At 45.2% G+C, this 26,173-nt stretch overlaps 2 protein-coding genes across 26 annotated transcripts in view; one reads left to right on the top strand and one right to left on the bottom strand.

Moving 5' to 3' along the window:
* C8A (complement C8 alpha chain) overlaps positions 1 to 3,166 on the bottom strand; it is a 27,520-nt gene extending 24,354 nt beyond the window's left edge. For 3 of the 12 annotated variants that reach the window (XM_075097500.1, XM_075097508.1, XM_075097502.1), the window contains exons 1-2: positions 2,864 to 3,166; positions 1,688 to 1,745 (exon numbers count right to left, since the gene is read on the bottom strand). In XM_075097500.1, coding sequence (XP_074953601.1) covers positions 1,688 to 1,745; positions 2,864 to 2,923 — 118 coding nt within the window. In that variant the 5' untranslated portion in view covers positions 2,924 to 3,166. Of the gene's footprint in view, positions 1 to 1,653; positions 1,746 to 1,996; positions 2,209 to 2,317; positions 2,801 to 2,832 lie in introns of those variants that run through there. The other 9 variants (XM_075097507.1, XM_075097511.1, XM_075097501.1 and 6 more) reach the window with 7 other exon arrangements.
* FYB2 (FYN binding protein 2) lies at positions 2,596 to 25,970 on the top strand. Of its 14 annotated transcripts, XM_075097493.1 has the most exons (21): positions 2,596 to 2,746; positions 4,412 to 4,512; positions 6,117 to 6,888; positions 7,866 to 8,060; positions 9,138 to 9,171; positions 11,951 to 12,051; positions 12,809 to 12,837; positions 14,105 to 14,136; positions 15,000 to 15,084; positions 15,421 to 15,574; positions 17,291 to 17,417; positions 17,517 to 17,560; positions 17,851 to 17,920; positions 20,084 to 20,161; positions 21,481 to 21,509; positions 22,298 to 22,358; positions 22,927 to 23,013; positions 24,636 to 24,720; positions 25,021 to 25,177; positions 25,327 to 25,360; positions 25,797 to 25,970. In XM_075097493.1, the coding sequence occupies exons 3-21, from the start codon at positions 6,186 to 6,188 to the stop codon at positions 25,837 to 25,839; spliced, it is 2,148 nt and encodes a 715-aa protein (XP_074953594.1). In that variant the 5' UTR covers positions 2,596 to 2,746; positions 4,412 to 4,512; positions 6,117 to 6,185; the 3' UTR covers positions 25,840 to 25,970. The 14 variants fall into 14 exon arrangements, 10 of the variants coding, with proteins under 10 accessions (XP_074953594.1, XP_074953592.1, XP_074953590.1 ...); XM_075097491.1 differs by lacking the exon at positions 4,412 to 4,512 and having other exon boundaries at positions 25,793 to 25,970; XM_075097489.1 differs by lacking the exon at positions 4,412 to 4,512.
* The last annotated feature ends 203 nt before the right edge of the window (positions 25,971 to 26,173 follow it).

Here is a 26,173-nt window from a genome sequence, read left to right on the forward strand (position 1 = left end):
AAAAAATGTGCCTATAACATATGACAAATTGCACCTGTCACTAAGTAGCTCAAAAGTGTAATGCAGGGAAAATAAGTCTGCTGAATGCTGTACTTGCAGCCCTTGGACTGATGTGTCTACATAAGATACTAACTGCATTACTGAAAAAAACCCATCCAAATCACAAAATTTTAGATTTTTAAGCCAGCTGAAATTGTTTGTTCTGGGGACATTATGTACTCTTAGGAAGTGTTTGGTGCTATTACTCTCAGTAATGGTATTTGGTTTTATCTGAGTCAGGGCTGTGCCTGGGAACTCCTGTTCTGGGTCGGCGCCTCTGGCATGCAAACCCAGACCAAACCCCAAGCTCCCGCACCAAAGCGCAGCCTGTTTAATAGTGGCGGTGGACAAGGTGGTCACTGTGTTTTGCTGGGGCGTGGCCATTCACGGCAATTTGCAGCTTGCTGGGGACCGACGGGAGGCATCAGCACTGCAAGGGGGAGGTGAGGCAGGAGGGGAAGGGCCATCGAAGGGATAACCTGCATTCCCTCCAGCATTTCCGGGTGTAAAGTCCTGTTTTTTTCATCTCCTGTTAGTTTCTCTAAGGAAATTGTGCCATGTGGCCCTTTAAAAGGTGGCTTACATAGAGCAGAGCCAGCTCTTCATCATCAGGCATTCCCCAGAAAGGTCCGGAGCCAGAGAAAAAAGCTGGCTTCCACTTCTGCAGTGTTTGATCTACACAACACCATGGCTACACCGCACTCCCTGTGCAGTTATTATAGCTTGGTGCGATTTATGGCAGCCCTGGGGCAGCTGTCAAAGAGAGGTGAGGCAAGTAGGATCCCAGCAGGGCTAGCGCTCATGAAATGCATGTTTTAAAGAAACCTTTGGCATTTTCTTTTTATTTTTTAGAGCCCATATAGAGGAATCTGCCCTGTCCCTTTCCACAGGACCATGGCTCTGAAGTCACAAGCTCCTGGTTCTCCAACAGTGCTTTAATTCACAGCCTACATTCATACCCCTGGGCATAAATCCTCTCCAGCTACCTGTACACAAAGCCAGCATTCATTTTCATCACACCGCAACTCCAGCCCTGGCTTGGGGGACTTCCCTGCCAACTCGCGGCTTGGCAGGACCGCCCTTTCTTCTCCAAGACCACCACGCAGCAGCAGGGCTTTTCATGTGGTGAGGAATGCGACTCGCACTTCGAGTCATGTCTCTGACGAATGAGGGGTTTTTTTCCCGATTTCTTTTCCTTTTTTTCCAGGTCTCCTCAAGCTTGGCTCTAGAAAGCTGGGTCAAGTTAGGCTGCAAGAGCATCGGTCCCACTCCCAAGGGCATTAGGGATGCCTGGTGCAAGGCTTTCCTCAATGCCCATGTGCAGAGGGAGAATGTCCATCCTTAAGTCATGTATCACTCCCATTACCTTCAAATCAGCAGAGAGAAATCTGGGACACCTTCAGACAATCATATGCACACAGGTTGCTATCAGATCCTACACATCACAGCCATGCTGTACCAGTCCCTTTTCCCCTAACCTCAAGGCTTGCTATTGCTGCAGGGTTTCTTTTCCAGGCAGCTCTTTGGGAATAATACGTATGAGAGGTGCCGTGGGATTAGGGCCAACTGGTGATGGGTAAGTGTTGCTCAGGCTGCCGATAGCTCCCTACTCACCCAAGCCCTATTGACAGCTGCCTCTGAATATCACCCAGCACTGGGGCTCCAAGCAGCAGCCATCTCGGCTCACAGGAAAACATCAAGCACTCCTGCAGAGAAAGATGAAATAATATTTGATCAGTTATGGAGGGAAAAAGAAAGTCCTGGGGCTCTCAGTTCTCTTCTTGCCAAGCTAACCAGTCTTGTTTTTCCTGGGACACGTGCTCTGTAAAAACATGGGCTCAATATTCGGACAGATCTTTACAGGCTGTTCTCCAGGGCAGAAATATCCAGTGATGCGAGAAGTCTTGTTTGCTGTAATTTAACTGGTCTGTCCTTAGGACCGTGAGAAACAGCTCACCGTGAGAAGTTGCTCCTTCGCTAGAGAAAATGTGTGGGCATCAGCAAGGATGACTGTTTTTGCTGGGCTCTGCCATCCAGAGGCAAAGAAAACACTTGGTTCCTCCAGGGAAATGTCTGTTTTAATCACTTCGAGGTCTCTGGATTTGGCTTGGGAAGAGCCTAGTGCAGGCTGGGCTGATGCAGCAGGGTGGGTGTCACCCGTGGGGAGACCTACAAAGAGGTGAGGTAAGGATCATTGCCCCTGCATGGTGGGCTTCCTCTAGTCCCCTCAGCTTCGCTTGCCCCAGGTGTGAGGAGGGACCCGAGAACTACCACGTACATGGACACCATATAGACGCGGGTGCTCTAGGGGCACCCATGCTGGGGGGGAGCGCCGTTCTTTCCCTCAAAAAGCAAACCAATCCCAATTCTTCCCTTTCTGAACCCATCCAAAGCCTGCCGCGGTGTTGAAGTTTGTGGTTCGGGGAGCCTGTGAGTCAGTTCAAGGAAGCGTGGACGGCAGGGCCGAGCCTACGGGAGCACAGCCCTGCCCAGGTGAGGCTCTCCCCGCCCCGGGGGCAGGCCCGTGCCTTGGCCCAGGTGTGTTTTCGGGCTCGCCCCGCCTCGCCCGGTGCTGCGGCGGCGGCGGCGGGGCCGGGCGGCGGAGCGGGGAGCCGCCGGGCGGGCGGCAGCCGGAGGCAGGGCCAGGGAAACGTGCTGCCGGGCTGAACCGCTGGAGCCGGCTCGGAGCAGCGAAGGGATGGACGTGGTAACTGCCGGGGCGCTGCTCCTCCTCCCCCTCACCGCGGCAATGGGCTGCTCGGTCTCCTCTGCCCCCCGGCCCGGGTGAAATATCTGCTGCTTGAGCTGCTGCTCTGCTGCGTACCTTTGGGGCTGGTATCGCCATGAAGCGCCGGGAGCAGTGTAAACTCGGGGTTAGGTGCATGCTCTCGGTGCCCTTTGCTCTGTGTGTGGACAACAAAAGGACAGTTTTCTGCCCGAAGCAGGGGTTGAGGGGCTCCCCGTGCTTGGTTTCTTCCCCCTCGCTCTGAGATGAGCGGCGGTTGCTACCTCTTAATTTAACAAAAAGTAGAGTGGATCTTTTTTTTTTTTCCCCTGGGAGAAGCTGGCGGGTTAATGAGTAGACGGTGTCTGTGGCCTGATGTCGTCGGCGTGCCCAGGGCCTGGGCTTGGCTCCAGCCGCCCCACTGCGGGGCAGCGGGCAGCGCTGATTAAACACTTACCCGCGGGAGCTCCCTTGGAAATCAAGATAAAGGATGGATGAAACCAGAAGAATTTCAGGAGGGGAACATGCAGTGCTTCCTCTTGGCTGTCCTGCGTGTCACGCCTAGATTGGGGTTTTCTCTTCCGGTGTCAATTTGTTTTAGAAAGGCAACTGCAGAAAACTAATGAGAACTCGGGTTCTTTTTGGTTAGTCCCTGGTATCAGCACAAACCTCCAGCTGCTCTTTCTAAAAGGTATCATTATCATTGGCTTAAACTGAGCTTTATTCTGCTTCCTAGAATGATATTAATGTTAAAAGAACTTTTTTATTTATAGGGAGAAAATATGGAAAGTTTAGCTATCCCTTGACTACATAATGCTCATAACTTTCCGGCCAGCGGAAGTTTTGTTTCCTTTTTATTCTCTCCCTCTCTTATCTTGCGTAGGCTTTTGCCAAATGTATTATTATTCACAGTTAATTATTTGGCCAGATGCAGCTGTAATACACATTGTCAGCTTTTGGCAGTCCTTTAAATTTATTAGTGTAATCTCCCCACTTGTCAGCTGGTCTAATTTTCAGGGGAGCACCCCTCCGTGATGTGCTGAACCCTCCCTGAGCTGGCGCAGGACTGGGACTTGATGTGTACCCTGCCTGCCTGCAACCTGCTTGGCACCTTGTTTAGGCTGAGCATTGTCCTGAGCTAGCTCAAGGTGTGCAGGTCGAGCCGGAGAGTTGCTTGGATGGGTCTGTGGTTTGAAATAGTCCCAGCCCTGATGGAAAATCATCCTGCAGAGACAGGGAGAACTCATTGCACCTCTGAGGGTTGTGCTAAGCTCAGCCCTGTGCAAGGAAGCGGTACTTGCTGGAACTTTATTGGGGGGGAGAGAGCATCGGGGCCGGCTGGGTGTTGGTGTATAGGAGGTGGCTATGGGGTGCAACTTAACCCCACCCTCCCAGGCAGTTTGGTGTGCTTGTCCAGGGGCCATATGTTTCCCTCCCACTGGGTCTGTTTGTGGCATTGGTGCCAATATCCCAGCGGGCTGCAAACTGGGGGAAACTATACTCTAGTGAAGGGCACAGAGAGTGCATTAAGCGCAGATAACCTTCCAGTCAGTTAGGCAAATATCTGAAGCTGCCATTTCAAGCCAAGAGGAATAATAACTTGAGGGGGGAAAAGGGATGCTTGTATTCATCCCCCTTTAATTACAGGTAGTACCAAGATAGTGACTGTCACAGCCAGTGCCAGGGAGAGTCCTGACCAAAAACCCTGTTTTGCAGGAGTCCACCTTGCCTGTGGCACACTGAGACATGTAGGTACTTTTTCTTTTCTGCTTTCTTTGTCTCTGAGGGTGCTGATGAGAAACTATACGCTACAGTAAAGAAGATCAGTAAGGAGAGGTAAACAGCATTGAACTCTTCAACTGTTCCTGCAGCACGTGCGAAAGCTCGGTGCAATTGCGTTAGGGCACCTCTCTGCTTTATTTCCTGTCTGGCATTGCTGGAGGGATCTGGTACATGTGGGACTATTTTTTTTTCCAAAATCTGATTCATCCTCTGTATCCTTCTGAAAACTCCCATTCCCATCGGCTCGCCACTAGATTAGGCTGTCTGGGCAGCTTGCACGGCATCACGCTGCTGACCACTAATATGAAATATAATTGGAGCAATTCAAACCTCTCCCCCAAGGGTTGGTTCTTTACATCATGCACTACCCTGTGAAAGTAATAAAGTCAGTGAAAGGGGCTATTCAAGAGAAATTGTCAGTGTTTAATAAATCGTGCAATTAAATGCAATAAAACCTCAGTATGCTATTCATCTGTTCTGCCTTAACACTTAAGGCTGGGGCTTTTTTCAGAATAACGAAGTTCTGTCCTAGATAATTTTTTCCAATTTCCTCATTAGACAGGTTCTCGTGAAGCCTTACAGTTCTCCACACTGAACTAAGCTGCCAGAGTAGTGCACCTAATGTAATCATGGCATATAAAAAGTTATAGAGCAGTTCAAGGACTTAAGTAGCTCGTAAATTTTTCTTCATATTTTCTCCCTAGTTCAGTTCAGGGCTGAATTTAAGCCATGGCATTGCAGGCAAAAATTGTGGTCTCCTTCCTCCGGCATGGGACGCCTGGGGACAAAGGCCTGAAACAAAATGTTCAAGTGCCCTTTTAAACTGTGCTGTCACTGATGAGCTCTCTTTGTTCGAAATCATACATAACCTGGGGCCTGGTAACTGTATGGGAGAGGAATTGAGTATCTTAGCTGGTATTCATCACCCAGACTAGGAAATGCTCTTACTGTCCTTGTGTGCTGTGCATTTGGTTTGTATGTCCTCTGCTTCCTGGGTTGGGAATATCAGCAATGGGAGAAGCATCCAAAGATCCATAGGGACCCTGAGCTGAACCAACACAGTGGAGGAAAAAGGTTTTGTCTCAGGGGTCATTTGGAGCCTGCCAAGATGTTTGTTGCTTCTTTTGCCATGGTGGAGTTTCCTAAAGGAGGTGGGGAGGGGACTGGGGATCTCTGGAGCAGCATGGACCTGACCCCTGGCTGATGCTTGTATACTGAAAATAAAGTGCAGCGTTCCTACCCAGCAGGTGCATAACCACTATCGCAGCACCTCTGCCGGGAAGCTCTAATGTTCTTTTGGTTGGTTGTATTTCCGTGCTCTGCTCCTGTGTTTTTGCCCTGTCTCAACTCTGTTGCCTTTATAAGAAGCTATTTGTGAGCTTTTGGAGGATTCTTTGAATGAGCTAACTCTCCTCTCCTGCTTTTAAATTTTCACCAGGCTCTGTATATCCTTGGTGACCAGGGTGGAGTCTGCAGCCTCTTTCTCTCTGAAATGATCATGATTGTATAAATTGCCTGTTGCCACCTCTGAAAGCAGGTGTTTTGTGTTCTCTTCTCTTCCCTCTCCCAGGAAGGTGTGACTGATTTCAGAGCCCTCCGAGCAAAATTTCAAAATGACTCCAACTTTGCCAAGAAGCTGATGCAGCCACACAAGAAGCCTCCTGCTGAAATCCCTCCCAAGCCAGGCTCTGGAGGTAACTCTGTGTCCAGCCCTCTGCCCCTGAGTAAGAGAGAAGAGATAATACTAAATGCCAAGGATGAACCTGCCCATCCTGCTGCCCAGCCCTCAGTGCTCGCCCAATGCAACCCCTTGGCGTGGCCTCGAGCCAAGCTGGGTTATGTGGAGCCGACAGGGCACAACAAAGAGCACAAAGGCAATGTCTCGGAGAAAGGGTTGAGTTCTCACAAGAATAGTCCAGAGAAGCCACTGCCATCCTATTGCACTAACCAGCAAGAATCAACCCAAACAGCTCCAGAGGGCTCTCCTCTCCCAAATTCTTTCCACCATGCCCTACAGATCTGGGAAAGTACTTTATCCGGCAGCAGGAAAGCAAGTGCAATGCTCCCAACGCAACGGGCAGCAAACTTGTACGTACACCCCTGCCCAGAGCAGAGGGTAACGTGTGCTCCAGCTGCATCAGGCAGCAGCAGGATGCGACCGTCTGGAAGTGAGCCCGTGATGGACTTGCCTGCCCAGAAGAAGGGCACCCTGCACAGCAGCAGGCCAGCTCTTCCCCCGGCTCGCAGAGGACACAGGAACTCTGATGAAGCAGGTGCTGCGAGTACAGTGGCAACTGCATTCTGCCAGCCAGCACTAAGAGAGCAACCTCGGCACCAGAAAGGTATAGTAAGCTATACTCTTAACAATGAGCATATATACTTGCATATGAGCGTGTAGGTGCTCTGAAAGTGCAGGATACAGCAGCTGGAGAGAAAAGAGGTTACGAGTTGGGACCCTCAAACAACAGGCCAGACTGGCACCCTGGAGTGCTCTTTTTTTTCTCTGGTCCTGGAGACAAGAAATGGGCCCCAAACTGTTGCTGAGCTTGGGTAAAGGGAGGGCTCCCCATCTCCAACAAATTTTTAAAATTCAGTTTAAGAAATTATCCACATTTTGAGAGTAAGATGAAGAGTGTTGAGTATCTTCAGTTTTGGTCTGCTTTGGCCTTTTGCAATTACAATGTAAATGTTACTATGCCCTGCTATTTGGTTTTCTCACAGATGTATAAAGTCTTGGCTTTCCTGCAAAGACAGTTTAGTTTGAATTAAAATGGCTTAAATCTGAACTCCCCCCTCTGCACCCTCCAAGCCTTGCAAAAGTTCATATTTGAGCTCAGAGAACATATTCTCCTTGCAATATTTCTTTCAGAAACTGATGCTAGGAAACACAAATGCTATGAAGTTCCCCTTGCTAACGTCACACTGCATGATGGGGCGCTGAAAAGATTAAGTCTTTGTTTACCCTGGAAAGCCACCTTGCTCACACTGTGTATGGAAAACTGCTATGCCACTAAATCCTGGCAGATTAAAATGTTATCGGTACAGAAAATTAGCCCAGTATTTTATAATCCAGAGGAAGGGAGCTGTCAAGAACTGAGGCCCCAACATGGTTAACTTTGTAAAAATCTGTAAAAATGGCCATTTCCATTTATTTTTCCATTCTGGTAGCATAGTAAGAGCCCTGCTGTGTAAGGGGGATGCTGAATTTGGGAGGAAGCAGAGATGGTTAGAAATGCCTGTATAACAACTAATGATCTTACATGGATTTTTGCTTAAATGAGGTCTAATTGCTGCATGTCCTTGTGCTTCTCTGGAGCAGAATCAGAGACTCCCATCTGCCAGCCTGGAGCAGGAAAATGCTCTCACATCCCTGTGAGGAAGTGGCCAAGAATTAAACCTCTCCCTTCAGCTGAATCCCTGGGTCCTGCCCCTGGGAAGCCTGCAAGACCCCCGAAGTTTGATCTCAGTGCTTTCCGAAGCACCATGCCTTCAGTCCACAGGAGAAATGAAATAAGTAAGAGATTTCTAGTCTTTGTTCCCAAACCCATTCTGCAGAAAATGAATAATAATTTGCAGTTTACTGACATCTATAAAGCCATGATTCCAAGCACATGGAAATAGGACGTTGTTACTTGTTCCTAGCATCTTTCTCAAACTTTAAAAAGAGCCCAACAGTGTCAGCAAGACTGATTTTTACTCTTAATCTGGAAAAGGGATCTGGTTTTCCAGGTTGATCATCCCCCCTGCAGAAACCTGCTTTCCTTGCAACTGCAGCGTGTTGTGAGCAGTTCACAGCTGGTTGTAAAGCAGCAGCAGCTGCGTAAGCCGCAAGCTGATCTTTATCGCTCTACTTCAATGGGAAATGCCTTGACTCTGCAGCACACAACTGTGGGAAGGCACAATAAAATTGGAAGAAACCGGTCTGCTAATCTGCCTCTTCTGTTTTAAATACAACAGAGGGCAATGTTGTTAAATGTTCCAACATAAAGAAATGCAAAAGTTCAGTTTCCCGTAATAAAACCTTATTGATGTTGCATAATAGAATATTCTAGACTGCTTATTAACCTGATAAATAGTGTTTCTTTAGAGGCTTAATTATAGCCAGATCTTTAGGTACAACTTTTGCTGAATTCAAATGGAGGTGCTTTTCTAGGAAGGGCTCGGCTAAACTCTCTTTGGCTTTACTGTGCCGGTGCTTATTGGTCTGCCCTGGCCTTGATAAGAATAAGAGGGAAAGAGAGAGATTTTCACTGAAACTCTTTTCTAGCCTACTTGCCTTTTCTGAATATATTAATTTGATGGAGGAAACTAGTTACATTTATATGTCATCATCTCCATGCTCTCTCAATATTGCTCAATTATTGATCTCTAGAAAGCCTGAGGTTGTTGCCTGGAAACATGAAATAACGACACATTAACATAGCCATATCCCCAGTTTCTGCTGGCAATCTTATTTCACGCCTGCCTTTGTGTGCAGCTTGCTGCCTTGAGGAAGGGCCATACCCATCACACCTCCCTGTCGCTGCAGCCTGTGTTCTGTAGGAGAGCAGTCTTGCCTTCAAACATTAATCCTGTGTGTGTTTGTGTGCAGATGCTGACGAAGAGGATTACTTGACCTTTGAAAGGTGAGCATGTGCTGAGGCAATACGTGCCTCGTAGGCAATAGGAACATCCCCGTCCCATGATGCTGAAGCATCTCTGTGCAGTCTGGAGGGAAAGTCCTACTCCCAGAGGCAGCAATTTGCCCCAGGGGTTGTGTGAACCCACATGGGAAGCTCAAAGTTGGCTGGGATGACTGTCTACTAAAGCAGAAAGCTCCATCCCTATTTTCTCCTCTGGGCTTTTTGAGCAGCATGGAGAGCCCTGCCCATGTGTCATTAGGTCTGGTCTAGCTGGTCGGAGGGAAAACACTGCTGGTGCTTTGGTTGCACCTGCCCACTGTGTGCTCTTCCCTTCCTGTGTTCCATGTACTCAAGCTTGGTGTTTTTAGAACTGTTGCTGAAACAAAGCCCTGGCGCGACCAGCAGGTGTTGGTGGTTTTTTGCCAGCACAGAGGAGCTTGCCCTCCTGTGTGTTTGTGCAGCCAGCACAGCCAGGGTACAGGAGCCTCTGCCCTGCCTCTGCACCCCCAGAACTTCAGCTCTCTCCAGATGCTGAAGTGAGATTTTTATTAAGTAGTGGTCCATACTCACTCACCAGAGGATATAAGCTAATCGGTTCAGCTTCTGATAATGCAACTGTCTGAAACAGCTCAAAAATCTTACGGACACAATTTGGTTTTTTTTATACGAGGGGGTCCTGACTTTTTCTGCTATGTCTCTGACTTGTCATGAGTGGTTGCGTAGCAGCCCTGGTTCTGTGCCACAAGAACAGCAAAAGTGGAGAAAAATATTCATATACATGTTGTGCCTTAGCTACATGAATATACAGCTGGGAAAATGGGAAACAGAATGGCTCAACCAAAGCAAAAAGAGATGAATCCTTAAAATACTTTCTGTGCCCAAACAATGCACTCTTGCAGCTGAAGACACAGCAAATCGTGCTTTTCACATCACGAGGTGTTCCCGCCAGCATTGGCTGGCGTTTTGTTTAACTTTTAACTTGTACTTTTCAGAAGAGAACTGGTCAAAAAATAACCAGCCTCAAAGCTGTCATGCACCACAAGGAAGCTGTGCTAGTAATACATTGCAGCAAGATTAGCTATCTTGCTCTAACACTTCTGATATGGTCTTTACAGTAGGTCACTTGTTAAATATTAACCATGTGATAGCTGGGGAAATGAATTAAATTAATTCCAGCATAAAAGCAAAATAATGGGGTTCTTAGGTCAGAAATTCCAGCCCCACCCCGAAGCCCAGAAGTGGGAGCCTCACCTGTAATGAAGTGTGGTCTCTTAGAGGCTGTGACCTAGTTGTTTGTGCCAACTAATCTTGTGCTCTGATCCCCTGTTTGGGGATAAACACTCTGCCTTCACAGATGCTAGTCAGGGATCCATTCAGCCAACTGTATTTCAGGTCCTGTGTAGCACTGTGGTCCAGTGCTGGTAGGGATGTCTGGTGTTCAGCCAAGTTCTCAGGATGCTATTTTATCCCAGGGTTGGGCTGTGGAAGCGATGGGTAGGGTTTTTTTCCGAGTCTCCTCTACCTCAAGCAATGGCACTGGGGACAAAATACCTGCTTGTGGTATTAATGCAATATGTATATGTGTGCCCCCTTCAGTGGGACCTACGTGTCCAAAACATGCTGTGGCACCAGCAAGCTGGCAGGCACTGCCCCCAGTGCTGGGGGCTGCAGGGGAGAGGAGGGGGTTGGGGCAGCCTTCAGCAGAACCTTGTGCTAATGCCAAACTTTAGGTGCTGTTTTTTACTCTCATTCTACTACTGTTAAAATGTACCTCGAGTTTCCTGTTCCTCTTGTTCTGGTTTGCAGCAACTACTTAGTCCTTACTCTCTTGATGCTGAGTTGTGACAGTAGGGTGATTCAAGGAAAACCAAACCCTCCCTGAGGTTTTTCTAGACTTACTGTTAAAAGATGGAACTTCTCACTATAACTCTTCCTGATGCTTTTTCACCACCATAGCCCATCCCCCCCATACCTTGCAAGCTGCATCTTGGACATTTGCCACTTGCTGGTACACTCCTGAGCTGCCGAAACTTCTTCCACCGTGGGTGGAGGGAAAGCCTTGGGGCTTTGCCTGGGAAATCTGGGAAGGCTTGGATTTCTCTCTGCACCTATTCCCGAATGATGCTAATTTGAATCTCTGGTGGAAGAAAAGAAAAAAGAGAATGTGGAGAAGGGGACTGGGCTGGGAAGCCCAATACTTGAGGCTGTGTGGTGCTGCGGCTCTGATGCCTTGCCTCCTCCTATGGAGCACATGCCGCTCACCACATTGGCATGGATCATGTCACTTGATGAGCTCGGGAGCAGGACATTTAAACATGCCACCTGATATCTGTATTTTCTCCTTCCTGTGTCCTTAAAGTGAGAAACAGCAGGCCAAACAGTGCAACTGGGTTGTTATTAATTTTTAAGTAGCTGTAGTAGGTTTGAAAACTGCTGCGCTCCGATTTCCTTGGACTTTTTTGTTCTGTTTCTACTTGAGGGATTGCTGTAGGCAGAAGACCATAATCCCAGTATAAAGTCCCTTGATGTGCTTTGAGCCCTATAAATGCAGCCTGTCCTCCCAAAGGAAAAGCAGTGGGAGTGTGGAGTTGGAGAAGGCTCAGCTGAGTCCTGCATCTGGCACAGGTCTCCTACCCCTCCAAGGAATTCCTGATTTCACTTTGCTTTCTTGTAGGCTCAGTATCAAAGTACTTGAATTCCTTGTCCTTAAGATTAACATTTTTTTTTTCAGACTTCTAAAAAAGCCAGAAAAAAACCCCTCTTCTCTCTTTCATCTTCTCAGTGCTCAACCTGAAGAGCAGTATAATTATGAAGAAACCCCAACGTACCTGAATCAGTCTGGGGACACCGCAACCTTCTGTGTCATTGAAGGTACTTTGCAAGGTAAGACTGCTAGATGAATTACATGCTATCTGGGATACAGCCTTTTAAAAAGGAAATAATATAATTTCTTCAATTTGAGAACAGCAGCTGCTCATTGGTCTGGGTGACCAAAGATGACTGACTGTAGCATTCTTCTGTGCACTGGCAGTGCATGAGGACTTTGGGGCACAGGCAAAAAAGAAGTTAGAGTTTTGGTGATGAGATGGTGCTTACAGTAAAACTGCAGTGGGGAAAAGTCATGAGATGCTACCCATGTAGAAGAGAAAGAAAAGATAGTGAGGCACACCTCAGCATCTTCTTGGGAACGGAAAGGTACACGGTACAGAGCTTTTCCATCTCCATCACTGCTTTTTCCCAGTATAATTTTCTCTATCAGAGTTGCTGCTGCTCTGCTCTTACATTTTTCAAAGTTGCCTCTTTTGTGGGGGGTTAGTCTCTGCCTTGTACATTGTTTTTCTCTCTGATTGGAACAGGAGCCAAGCAGCTTCCTTGGGGGGACCTGCCACAGCCCTCCTGGTTTTGCCCCTAGGGCTATGCAAACTGTGGCCAGTCAAGCTTGATGCTGCAGTCCTCTGAATGTAAGCTAATGCTAAACAGAAAATTGAAGGACCCTGATCGGTAGGACATGGTGAACGTACTGTGGTGAATACGTGCCTGGATGCGGAGTATGTGGGCTGAAGTTGGATTTTGCAACTTAAAATGCAGTGACTTTAGCATGGACTAAAAAGTAATACGTATTCACAAATATCTTTTCTAGCACCTAAGGCAGAGCCTCAAGAACACAAGGTAAGTCTCATCACGGCCAGTTTTGGTCCTTCAGGCTTGACTGTGTCAAACGTATCATGCTTTCCTATCTTAGAAACTTTCAGTACCTGTATTTTTTATCTGCTGAGTATTTCATTGTGTGTTATCTGAGAACACTCTCAAAAAAATAAACAAGAAATTGCAGAGGCGACATGAAGACTAATGAGGTTTCCAAACACACTAGGGAAGAGAGTCAGTTCCCTTGACTTCCGCTGCGCAAACATAAGGAAGTGGTAACACCATCTGGATGTTGGTGGTTGACCAAGTAAGTGTCAAGCACTGATACCAAGATCATGAATTCTTGGAGGAAAAATCCACTGCATTGATCTGGAAGTTCCTGCCAAAGGCTAGCCGGTGCTGGTAATCCCTCTGTGAAGGCATAAGAGCAAAACTGAGCCAGGTTCCTTGTGATGGCAGCGAGCTTCAAGCTTTGGCTCGTAAGTGAGGGCAACTGTTGTAGGAATGACTGTAAGGGTTTTCATCTGCTCCTGCAGGGATATTTCTGCTGCAAACTATGATCTGACTTTTTTCATTTTACCCTGGCTACAAAGGTGGTGGCAGTTCACCTTGCCAGTGGAGATATCCTGTAGTGAATGCGGAATAGTGCATGGCACAGGACAGGAATTGCTACAGCTGTCCGTAGAGAAGACCTGCTTGGCTGCATGGCTAAGTTCACAGTCTTCAGCTGGGCTGAGAGAAAACATCACCTTCTGCCAGGAGATGATCAGGTAGTAGGTATCAGTTCTGGCTCTGCTAAAAGAGGGGAAACCGGTCTTTGGAAGACATCAAACTCCACTTTCAAGTCCTGACTTGCAAAGCAATCAAATTGCCCAGGAAATAGCACAGGTTTCCAAATGTACTTATCTGTGCATGATTTGTGGAGAGGTTCTGTGGCTTGGCTCTAGTCTTATTTTATGGTAGGTTGGAAAATATTTATTTATTAAGAAAAACCCTTCCCTCTCTTCTGTAAGATCTCCAAGCTGTAATTGCTTTCATTCTGACCAGTAGCTTCATTGGCCTGATCCATTGCACTGTTATATTATCCCTATATAGTTTGTCAATATGTGTATCCCCTGTCCAGCAAAACAGAGGAAATATCCTTGTCTGATGACTATTCCAAATGTAAAGCACTTCTGGGCTTTCTAAAGAAATATTTCTTTAAATACTAGATGACATTTGAGGCCTTGTATAAAAGCTTGACTGTTGAAAAAAGTGCAGTGGCTGAAGGCTTTCCTCTTCTTTATTCTAGAAACAGAAGACACTTCTCTTTGCCAAATCCAGGTAATTTCCTTTCCTTTCTCTCAATCTTCTTCTAACCCCACAACTAAGGTTAGGGTTAGAATATTGTAACACTCAGTAAATAAAAAGAGATTTCTCATATTTTGTGACCAGGACAATGTAGACGATGATGATCTCCTGTGTCAGCACTCATGGTTTTTAAGATTGTTTTCATTCTAAAGCGTATCCGGAGGGGAGATTTTCTTCTCTCCTCTGGCACACAAGAAAATACATTGTCTTTTCCTACTGAAACCTGAACTCTTTCAGTATAAGAAGGGAGAGGTATGAGGCTCTCAAAGTGGGACACCCGGTTGCAGGTCCAAAGCTGTGTGGTAAGGCAAGGTCCAGACTGAATTTCATCCTCTAAGTGTCATGTTTCAAACTCCTTGCAGTGTATAATTACTGTCATTGGCTGAAGGCTGTTTTTTTCAATGGGGCTTGAAGAATTGTGTGATAAAAGAGTGTTACTTCAGTGGGAAATGTTGTGATTCTGGAAAAAAGGTATCAAGTTCTGCCTCGTGTTCCTGTATCTTCTTTCCTAAATAGCAATATAGTATGGTGAGAGGCACATCTGGTGAGCCAGGTACCGCACTGGCAAATGGATCTAGCTTGTACATGCCGGCTCCTAGAAAACAATCATCTTAGTTTGTCTCTTTTTCAAGAATGATTGCTATTACCCCAAGTAATCAGTGACCTTCACATTTGGATTTGCTCTTACTTTTAGTACTGGCAGTCTTTTTGGCATCCATCTTATTCAAAGGGAAAATGAGCTGCTTATTTGGACACAGTCATAAAGCAATCTGTTTGCCTGTGACTTTGCTAAAGTGTCTCTGTTCTGAGATCTCTCTCATTTCTGAAATTTTCAGTCCTGGAAGACCTATAATAAGGGATGAAAAAGAGGAAAAACCAAGCCTTGAAAGAGAGAAACAGGAAGCAAAGAAAATTTTCAAGGTACTATATCCTTGAGATTACTGTAGGATGTGTCTTCTCCTTCTATCCTCCCTCCCTTTGGAAAAGAGTTGAAATTTGAGTCCTTAATCACCTGGATTTTTCTGCCTTCTCTTTTGCCTGCTCATTGCTCAACTGCTTCTGCCTAAAAGGCAGGTAGTGCTGGCAAGCAGCACCTATGTCTACTAGAAATCCCTGACGGAAAAGGGCATGAAACTGTTTTAAGTCCACAGAAAGACAACTTATATTCTTATAGATGAACATATGTAAGTTATATTAACTTGTATTAGAAAGCTGTTTCTAAAGACTGTATTGACCAAACCAAACATCTGATCTCAGACAGTTGGAAATGAATACATATCTTCCATTATCCAAAAGAAGGAAGATGGTAGAGGTGGGATGAAGGCGCTGCAAGTGAAGCAGGATGTGACCGGTACCCAGACTGCAAAGCATCCTACCCCACAAAGGCTGGTAAAAGACAGAGCGGAGTTCTGTGAGTATCTCGTTGCACTGTTGAGGGTTTCCTCAATCCTCCGTCCCATCTGTTGCCCAAATGTCCCTTCCATATGGGAAATTACATTAAATATGGATGCAACTCTTGAACCAATTTAGTTAAACCAGGGCAAAAGGTTGCATGTGGATTTGTATTCTCATCTGAATATTTTATTTTGGCTTTGCAAATAGCTTCCTAAGATGGTTAACCATCTGCGTAACTCAAAACAAGGTGTTTGTTTTTCTAGCAGATTGCCCTTATCCAAGAGAGCTGAAATCCATCTCCTCTGCTTCTTGTAATTTATTGAGTCTCAGAAATGGTTTTGGCTAAGGCTTGTGGTAGAAACACACATGAGCAGGATGAGAGCCTGAAGTCTCCCCCTGTCCCTTATTGAGATGGATGATGACTCCTTGTTCCATCTACTCAGTAGTTCCAGTGAGCCTTTTTCTGACTTTGGGCTCCTTCTGTCACGATGCTCTAAAATAGCATCTGCTGCTGGTGATGTGCACCTTAGCTGCGCAATTAAACCCAGTCATGTCTCCTCTGTAAACACTGTTCTGCACCTTCAGGTGTAAGTGTGCATGGGCTCTATTCTGCAAAGACTTACTCCTGCCTCTGCAAGCCATTAGAGAGACATTGCAGCATTTCAAAGATGGAGGTGAAAAAAGTAGCTCTGTTGGGCTCTGTGGACAGACCAGGAGGCTGAAAGGAGAAAGTGTAAATTGACTGTGGCTGTGGTTGTTATTGGTGTGGTCCTCAGTGTTTTTGTTTTGGTTGTTTTTTTATTATTTTAAATCACTTAATTTTCTGGTTTGATAGGTGTCTGTTTTTGTAAGAAATCTTGCTGGTTTGCTTGACCTTTGAACAGCTGGAGGCAATTTCTGTTGGGATTTTTTTGTTGTTTTAAAGGACTCATGGTGAGCCTCCTGCTATTGCTTCATCATAGAGGCTGATTAGGAGAATTGTTTGGTGTCGTGTCGTGTCCCCCCCCCCATCTTTTTCTTCTTCATGGGGGTTTGAATGTTTTGCAGAAATTTTGGTCATTAACTAGACCATATTGAGGTGAGACCTACTGCATGTACCCATGCTCACTTAGAAGCGCTATCTACTTTTATGTGTGTAGCTGCATTTCTACATTACTCCAACTCTCTTAAATCAGTTTTAAGGTTTTAATATTGCCACTTAGTGGAGTTCTCCAGTAATAATTGTTTTCTAACCTCTTGAGGTGCAACTCTCATGCTTGGTTCTGGCCCTTGGTGAAGTACATCTGAGATGTTGATTTACAGTGTATTTCCCAGTGGACTGTCCCGTTATTTGGATCTTAGCACACCCACCAACCATGCTAAGCCCTCCCCTCAATCACTTCTCTGGACATCCATGAATAGTCTCTTGGAATGTTTTCTGGTGAAGAGGATTTGGGTCAGAGCTGCCACAGTTAAGAATACTGATGGATGTTTTAATTTTTTTAAACCTAAAATATTTTAAAACTTTAAAATGTTTTAAAGCTAAATGTTTTAAAACTTAAAATCTTTTGAAGTTCTCTGCTCTTCTTTCTCAAAGTGGCTCAGAGAAGAGACTTTCCTGGACTCCTGGAATGGAAAGTATGTCTGTAGGCTCTTCTTTGTTATGGCATCTACTGTTACCCTCAAGAGTTGTCCTTGCCCCAAAAGAAGTTCCTCAGAAAGCTTCTAAAGCAAATTCCTTTCTCATTTCCAGTGCACTGCATGTATGTTGGTGGTCCAAAGCCAGAGGTAGAAAGAACAGCCTTGAAGCAAAACACCTGGCAGCCTCTGCAAGCACTGGAGGATATATATGATGATGTTGAAGAAATGCAAGATAGACTGTGAGTATGGACCTGGACTCTTTGCAATGGTTCTTCCTATGCAATGTCTTTTAAAAACTACACTGCAGCACGTCCCCATGTAACACTTCTGTCTTCCAGCAGCCACATGTCAGATGCCTCAAGTCTGTTTGCTTCAGCCAGCAGTAAGTACAGCACATGGGGAAGCTTGAATGGGAGCTGCTTTTAATTTGGGCTGGTCCCTGGGAGATGATGCGAATAGCTTCATTTAACTTTCAGCATCTATAGTGTCTTCTTCTGGCCTGGTTGATCTAAATTCCCATTAAATCCAGTGAGGAGCAACACACGTGTCGCATGGAATTTGTTTGAGCGACCTTGAAACCTCTGTAAAATATAATGGCCTGGGTGAAATTTGTCCAACAAACCTCACCTCATCGCTACTGATTTGTGATAATGGCATGCCTTGGTTTTTAAGTTTCAGGAAGCAGCTACAAAGAAACATATGAAGATGTTGAGATTGGGGGTGATAATTCGGCAAAAAGGCAGTAAGTTGCAATTTCTTAGCCTGTATTTTGAAATACTGACCTTGATCTCCCATGCCAGGTATTGACTGGAAGCCTTTTATTTTTTCCTAATACAATTTCAGAAAAGTTGCTGTATACGTGGATTTCTTCCCCCTCTTCCTCCCTCTCTCCCCTTTGGTTGATACTTCAGGAGAAAAAAATAGTTACCAAAATTAAATCCCTAAGCAGTAAGGCCTTTCTGTTAGATCTTGTAGTACTCTCCACCCATTGGAAGCTCTCCCCTTACAGACCTCTCCTTGTATAAAACACACAGGACAGTCTTGCTAGCCTTCTCTTGATCAAAAGCGTTGCTCAGCTGTAGCTAAGAAATTACACCTTTTTTTGTGTGCCAGAAGAGGTAATGCTCAAGGGACAAATGGGGACATTGTCCCCATAAAAAGGGACAAAATGCCTACATTTCAGATCACAGAAGGTTGGAAAGCTGAAAGGGAGTCCAGGCTGACATGCTGTAACTAACTTGCATCCCGCTCTTTTTTATATAGCTTCTCAAGATACTTGCTTCCGCAGGGTGTGTTATAAAAGCAATGAGTTTTGCAGCCTAAGGTTTATAGGTTGCCTGAGCTTCCAAATGGATTAAGAGGTGAAATATGAAGTTAGTTGTGTTTTTACTTATTAGTTTTGTGCGGTTCCCTACCCTCATGCGGTAAAAGATTTCCTGCATCCCTTTGTAAGAAATAGAGACAGCCTTTGGGAATGGCATATGGGCTGGAGATGCTGCACACAATTGTCTCGAGTGCATCTGGTGGCTCTCTTCTAAGGAGCAGTGTGGGAGGAATAATAAGGTGTTGCTGTACATCTGCTTTTCCCTTATGGATGTGAGACGCGTACTGGCTTGCGTCTGGATTCAAGTCTAGTTTATGCGTGCATATAGAGCCTGTGTGTGTTGGAGAGGGGAAAAAAGGTATGGGAAACCTGAAACCCTGGAGGTGTCTGGACACTTACTAAAAGGTGAAAGTGTTATTTCTCTGCAAACTGCCCATGGGAGTTGAGTGGTGGAGGTGCATGAGCTTCTCAGGCCAGAGGGTAGTGTGCTGGCATCTGCATCTGGCTCCCAGACTGACCGTGCATGTTCCCCACCCACTGGGAAATGTACCCATGCCTCTTCTGCGCCTCTCTGCACATGGGTGCTCAACAGCAGAAGTTAAACTCTATTCCTAATTCACAGAGGCACAGTGCATCTTGCTGGGTTTGCAAGATAATTTCTTGACCAACCTAGGGTTGTGACCAAATTCACAGGGTTCAGAGGTCAGTATCTTAATCACAGAATCACAGAATGGTAGGGGTTGGAAGGGACCTCTGGAGATCATCTCGTCCAAGCCCCCTGCTTGAGCAGGCACACCTAGTGCAGGGGGCACAGGTCCGTGTCCAGGGGGCTTTTGAATGTTTCCAGAGAAGGAGACTCCACAACCTCCCTGGGCAGCCTGGGCCACTGCTCTGGCACCCTCACAGGAAATAAGTTAAACCCCAAACCAGTCTTTATGCAATCTTTCTGCCGATCCCACATGTAAGATTAGGTGTACTGATACACATAAAGTAGTTTTAATAGTAGTTGCGCATGGGTAATGTCCCCCATGTGATGATCTTTGTTCTTTGCAGATACTTTATTAGAAAATTGCTGTGTAGCTTTGCAGTCCCCCGTAAGCTTCAGAGAACAGTGCAGGTAGTGGAACATCCTTCTCAAGAACATACACAACAGAAATGTGTGATGAAGGGTGGCACAGACAGACTCTCCTGATGTCCTCCTTTAATTTGGACTGCATGCTTCTGGGCAATTTTTGTCCCTTGCATCGGGAATTTTTAGTCCAAATAAACCTGGATCTTTCTGCAGTTGTTGGGTCAGAGGAGGACAACTTCAATTAACACAGAAAAGTTTAAAGCTAAGCAAAGATTTTATCTCAGATATTATAATTAAGCACCTTTTGCTGTGTTGGTGCCTATCCCATTGAATCAACCATTCATCCGCATGATGCTGTTAAGTCTTAAAGCCTGCTGATGAGCTGAGATCTAAGGTCTGTTACCTTACTTTACCTGCTTCAGGATCTCTGAGGCTTTGACTATTGCAACACCCATATACTTCAGCGCCTAGTGCCTCTTTAATTTAAAATCGGTTTCTCTTTTGGACAGAACAGAAAAACAGAGATTTGGAAACTTAAGTATAGAAAAGTTGAAGCTGAAGAATACCAGGTTCAAGGAAAACTTAAGGTAAGAAAACTGGTTGTCCAACCCCTTCCTCCTCCAAACCTGAGCATTCATATTTGCAATAATTTGAAAGCAGGAGGTCTAAGAGTAAGGAATACAGCTTTACTGGGAAAGTTATGCCAAAAGTGCTTCTATCAACTCACTAGGAGCTATGGCAGATGTGGCCAATGGTCCATCTGTGCAGCTTGTCCAAAGTCTCTGGCATCAGGAAACTACAGGAGTTGGTCCTACAGCAGTGTTTGAGTTTTCGTAGGCTTTCTGCTGCCTTTGGTACCTTTCTGATACCTCAGTATGATGCAAGCATACAAGGGAACATAGAAATGTGATACCTGCTGTCTAGACCTGTGGGTCAGGTCTAGGAAAGCCTCGCTGATGTAGCTCTTAAGGGTTGAGTTTTTTTATTCCAAGTACCACTTACAGTCAAGTTGGCAACAGCATCTGCTGAAGAAGTTTACTATTGAGTCTGTAGCCTAACAAGTTAGGAAAGAGGATATTGTATAACTTCCTACAGTGCCCTTTTGGGTACTCTTACTTTAATATTCAAAACCCTGGTTAAGATTCCATGGAAACTGCCTTTTCCTTAAGTGCACAGTAGTTGCCTGCAGAACTTGTCCTCCACCACTGCCAGCATATGCCTCACCCTGTGCACAGTGCCTGCAGTCCAGGAAAATGCTACTTTTTCATATTTATTTGGAAATTCCAGATTAACCCTTTCCTCTTTTATATGAGGAAGGCTTGTTTAACTTCAAAAGCTTTTCATGCTAGGTGTTCTGCCATGACAGTGGCTCCTTTCTGCATTACTGCTAAGTATCATTACAGGGAAGAAGCCACCAAGTTTCATGCCATTTTCCTGTTGCACAGTACCCTTAAAGCTCCCACAGCATCTTAGATATCTACCATCATTGCCACATTTAAATTCCTGGGCAGCCCATGATATTGGCAGACTACAAGGAGGACATTACCACTGACTGTACTTACCAACTGTCCATCAACCCTCCAGCTATTGGAAAGGGGTGTAGGGGTGGGCAGGAGGAGGGTGTTTTTGCCAATTTGGACTGTTCTTTGGATGCAATGTAGACCTTTTATAACTTGCTTCATGAACACAGGGGTCTTGTCGTTGCCAGAGGATGATGATGCTTCTTTAGCAAAGGATGTAGTTCTGGCCAATGCTGTTGGTGTCACAGAGCCCATATACCTAGACCTGCCTCCATCATTTAGTAGCAAGTAGCAAGCACTGCTTGCTGCCATCTTGTTGGTGCTTATGTGTTTTTGGGTGATGCTGATGTTCAAACTTGTTTCTAAAAGCCTCTTTCTGTCCGCAGATTGTTTTCCATTTCAGTACCAAATTTAGGTAAGCAACATACCTATATCTCTCTGTCAGAGATTTTTTTGTGTGTGTGTGTATGAAGAGGCAAATGTATTGCACAATGGAAAATCAACTTCAGGCATCATGCCTTTCTCAAAATCATGTAACGTGGCAGTTTAACTTTGAAGACTTGATAGAGATTCGTGCTTCATTTAAGGGTGGGTATTTTGCCTATTTTAGGGTGATTTTCTTTGAAGAGGAGCATTCCTTTTGCAGATCTGAATATATTTAGGAAGGCAATGTGTGAAGCAGTCCACACTGAGCCACTGCTTCCAGGCCGGTAGTGGTGTTTAAAAGCCAACTGCACTGCAGCAGCTCTCTGTAAAACTTTGCTGCTTATCGCTGTCTGCTGGAGGGACAAGTTCATGCCTTGTGTAAATGGGGGTGGATGTAAAAACTGTCCCCACTAATCAAGCCTTGAGAAGGCGCTGAAGTGAATGTACACCTGTCCTTGGGATGGGAAACCCTGCCTGGGCTGGCTGCAGTGCAAAGCTGGGCCTTCGCTGCTGCTCCTGTTCCATCCCTGGAGCTGGATGGCCAAACCCATCCAGAAAACTGCCCCCAAACACAACTAACAAACCCAAGCATCCTGCTTTGTGCTGGAATTTTTGCTGGTTTTCAGAGTCCTGAGGATCTTCCTTTCACATTGCCTTGGCCCCTTTGGGGTGAGCGACTAGCAGCAGCCTTAATTTTCCTCTGCAATACATCACTTTGAGTACTTGACTCAGAAAGATATCTTCTAATAATTTTCTCTACTGGGTTTTGGTTGACAGCGGCTGTTTCCCAGGAGGACATGGTGTATGATGATGTTGAAGTGGGGCCGAGAGAGCCAAGGTGAGGAGGGTGCCCTCTCCTGGGGCTGGCCATGGGCCAACGAGATGTTCCTTTTGGCACAAACCTGTGTCCTGGGGAGCCTGTGATACTGCAAGCCACTGAGGGTCATGAGCTGGTCAGCACTCAGTCCTCTGGAGACAGTCCAGGTGCCCTCTCCATGTGTGTTTAATTTGGCAAGTAGCATCCTGCAAAATGTTTCTTCAATGTTACCTAGTTAGTGTCAGAGATGTGAAAAGGAGAGAGCTGCTCCCTGAAACGTGAAAATTCAGATAGTTTTCCTAAGGAAGGAAAACTCCCATTCCCAGCCCCGATAATCAGCCCTGTTCTGGCAAGCTCCCTGTCAGAAAAATTACTTTTAATAGGAACAGCATGTCTCAAGGCCTTGCTGCCAGATGACTGTGGTGGCAGTGCGTGCTGGTATAAATCGCAGCAAGTGTTTGCATTTCAGTGGTGGTTGTGGGGTGAGACAGAGAGAAAAATTACGACTTTGTAGGTACACAGGTTTGGGAAGGGGACATGGTCTGCTGGAAAAAACTCGAATTTCTGTGTGACTTTGCCCTCCTCTCAGAGAGAAGAAGTACAAAAACTGGATGCCAAAGTTTCTGATGGTGCGAGAGGATAAGGACCAAAGGAAAAGCAGCAACAATGTGGAAAGGTCTTGATTTCCATTCTGCGTTTTCCTATGTTGTCTAACTTTGCACGCATGTCTCAAGTCATTTGCAGGGGTGGGATGCCCCTGAGGGTGCAGACATTTTGTGTTGGCTGCTGCTCCAGGGTCCCTTCCCTTTGAACCCAGATTTCAGCAAACTTTGCAGAAAATATCTTGAGGGCAAAACAAACTCTTGGATCTGAGCTGTATGCTAGCAGGGGATACCCGGAGGGTGTCATCCTGAAATTGTATCATGTCTTCCCACTTAGCTGAGACAAAGGTGTTACTTGCTATTTAGTTGTCTGCTTTTCTGCCACGCCCAGTCCCATTCCTTCTTTAATTGTGCCTTGATTAAATACTTGATCTCTGTGGATCAGCCATTAGTATTTTGGCAAAAGCACTGTGTTTAGAAGTCCTGTACACAGCATAGTATTTGCCCGTGTGTTCCCCTTGCCCTTATTTTAAAGTATTGATTTCTTGGGTCTTCTTTTTCCAGTTGGGTTTATTGCATTGCCTTTTGCTGTACCATTTGTGCACAAAAGCAAAAATAAAACTTTTTGTTACCAGTGCTGCAAAAATTCGCATTGAAGTAGGAGTTTTCATTTCCCTTTTAGATCAGAAAAATGTGCATTGCAATGAGCTTTTTCATGACCCAGTACCTGGGACTTCAAACAAATGCAAATCAGAGATCTATTTTCTAGGTTCTCACCACAGAGCTCCTTCATGGGGTTGCTCAAACACCACTCATTGTGTTGTGCAAAGCCACGTGTATAATTTTACAGACTATCAAGAAGTCGATGCAATTTCATCTGTTCCTTAGAGATCACAGGTCCTGCAGGCTGAGTCTGCCAAGGAGGAGTCTCTTCACAGCTTAGAAGTCCCTAATGTCAGCTCTCCTTTGCCCTCCTCTTGATTTTAAGTGTGTGAAAGTTAGCCAAGGGTGAATAATTTATTGCAAGTGGGTGGTTTTTTGGTGGTTGGTTGTTTTTTTCCTGTCTTAGTTTTAAAATGAATGCCATAGCTGAAATTTTATGTAAAAACCAGAAAGTGTTATCTCCATACCCAGGGAATGCCCTGGCATGAATGGTCACTTTTCCTCTTGAGCTCGTTATAAAAGCTTGGTTTTCACTTTACAGTGCCATATAAATGTCTGCTTGGGTGACATTCTCTTTCATGTGCTAAAAAAGCAACAAAAATCTGCAGAGCTGTGTCAAGCCCAACTTCCATAAATGACTCAGGATGAGAGTTATCTGGGGACCCTTTATGTCTGCATATAAATAAAACCATAGGGAGACAAATTGCTGGGGGAAAAGTGAATTGTTGACTTCTATAAAAACACAACTGATTTGAAACACTTGATCGAGCGTCTGTTTGTTCCCACGCTGCTTACAGAGACAAGAGTTTTCCAAACGGAGATACAAAATGGCTCAAGTTATGCTCACCAACAGATTATAGTTGTATATTCAACTTTTAATGAAAGATAGCAATGTGAGTGGTGTGTTCTGCTCTTTCAAGAGTTTGCGGCAGACAAGACTGGAGTTAGGTTCTGGGTTGCATTTCTCAATGTACCAAGGGTTATTTAAATGGAACTTAGAAGTGTGTGTGTGTCTCTCTCTCTCTTGATGCAGAAATAGTTTCAAAGTCAAGAAAAGCAATGCAGAAAAAAGCAAGAAGATGGAAAAAGAAGAGAAATTTTTTAGGGAAACATTTATGGTACGTGTCTATATTTAGGGAATTAGGGAAGAAAGCAGCTACATGTCATACTTAAAAGAAGCATGGTGGATAGCTGTTGGTCCTTAGCTGTGCTGGGAGAGATGTCCAACTGACCTGCTGCCTTCTCCCTTAATCTGGTATCTTCATCAGGGGTGTTGTTGTGTGTTTTTTCCCCCGCTTCAGCCTCAAACAAAGCCTCACGACCCACCCTGAAATCTGTTCTCTGTCCCTTCTCACTGTCCTTAAAGACATCACGCACAGAAGTGTAGAATAACTCATGCGTTTATTTCTTCTCTGCAGTATGACAAAGAGATCAGTGTCATCAACACAGCCACTGCTGAGTGCTCGGTTGCCAGTAAGAGGAGAGTTGATCTCCCAGTCACAGCTGGAGAACAGCTGGACGTTATTGATGTCACGGAGGGCAATGCAGTGATTTGCCGCAATTCGGAGGGCAGATGTAAGTTTGCAGAAAGCCTCTGGTATGGGTGGTCACTTTTCAATCCAGTTTTGAGGGGCAAGTAACAGTATATTCTTTGTGTTTAGCCACTGCAAGTCTATTTGCTTCTGAGTTTACTAATTTACTTCTTTTTATTCCCCTTCTCTCAGATGGGTATGTTCTAGTGGAACATTTGAACTTCAGGTAAACTCAGATTTTATTTATTATGATGCATATTTTCTTCTCCTTCCTGTGTATAGATATCTGAGATCTGGAGAAATGTACTTAAAACTTCTGAAGGCAGGGGAAGGCTAATGTAAGCAGCCAGTATTAAATAAGTATTTCCAGTTTCAGTCTGCTATTCTGCTGTTATAGTTTTCTAGTCCAACTGCAGCTAAAAAAAAAGCTCCGTCCAGTGATGACTTGTATAAATTGGAGATTCTTGACTGCCTTCACATATCCCATATTAATTCACATCTGCAGCGAACATGGGCCACTCTGTGTGCATTGTCTTGCCAAAATACACCCTTAAATTCCCAGCTGCAATATCATTTCCTTGCATGTTCATGCATAATTGATACAAATGAACCTCCTATTGCCCAGGTGCCCATTGCTATGAAACTTTCTTTTTTTGAGACAGTACTAACTGCCCCAAGAGCTGCTATCCCCCGGAGCATCCCTGAAGGTCTCTTTTGTGCTTCCTGCATCCATGACAGTTGGTCAACTGTGGAGAGCTGAGTGAATGTAAACAAAGCTTTATTTTTTACACTTACGCTGTTAAATATGCAATAAATGTGTCTTTTTTTTTTTTTTGTCTGCTGTTGAAAGGATGTCTTCAATGATTACCTCAGCATCAGTTATTTTCATTATTTCTCACTTTTTGGAGTACCTTGCCGGTCAGCTCTGAAATAGCGGTAACACTTCTGTATTTGCATGAAAAAAAATTGTGCAGTTTAGTTGCTCCATCTCATTACTGTCCCGTTTAGGTGCTGGAATTGCAAGACTCCCCAAAAGATT

This window comes from Phalacrocorax aristotelis, chromosome 6, assembly GCF_949628215.1.
Source record: "Phalacrocorax aristotelis chromosome 6, bGulAri2.1, whole genome shotgun sequence".
Lineage (NCBI taxonomy): Eukaryota > Metazoa > Chordata > Aves > Suliformes > Phalacrocoracidae > Phalacrocorax > Phalacrocorax aristotelis.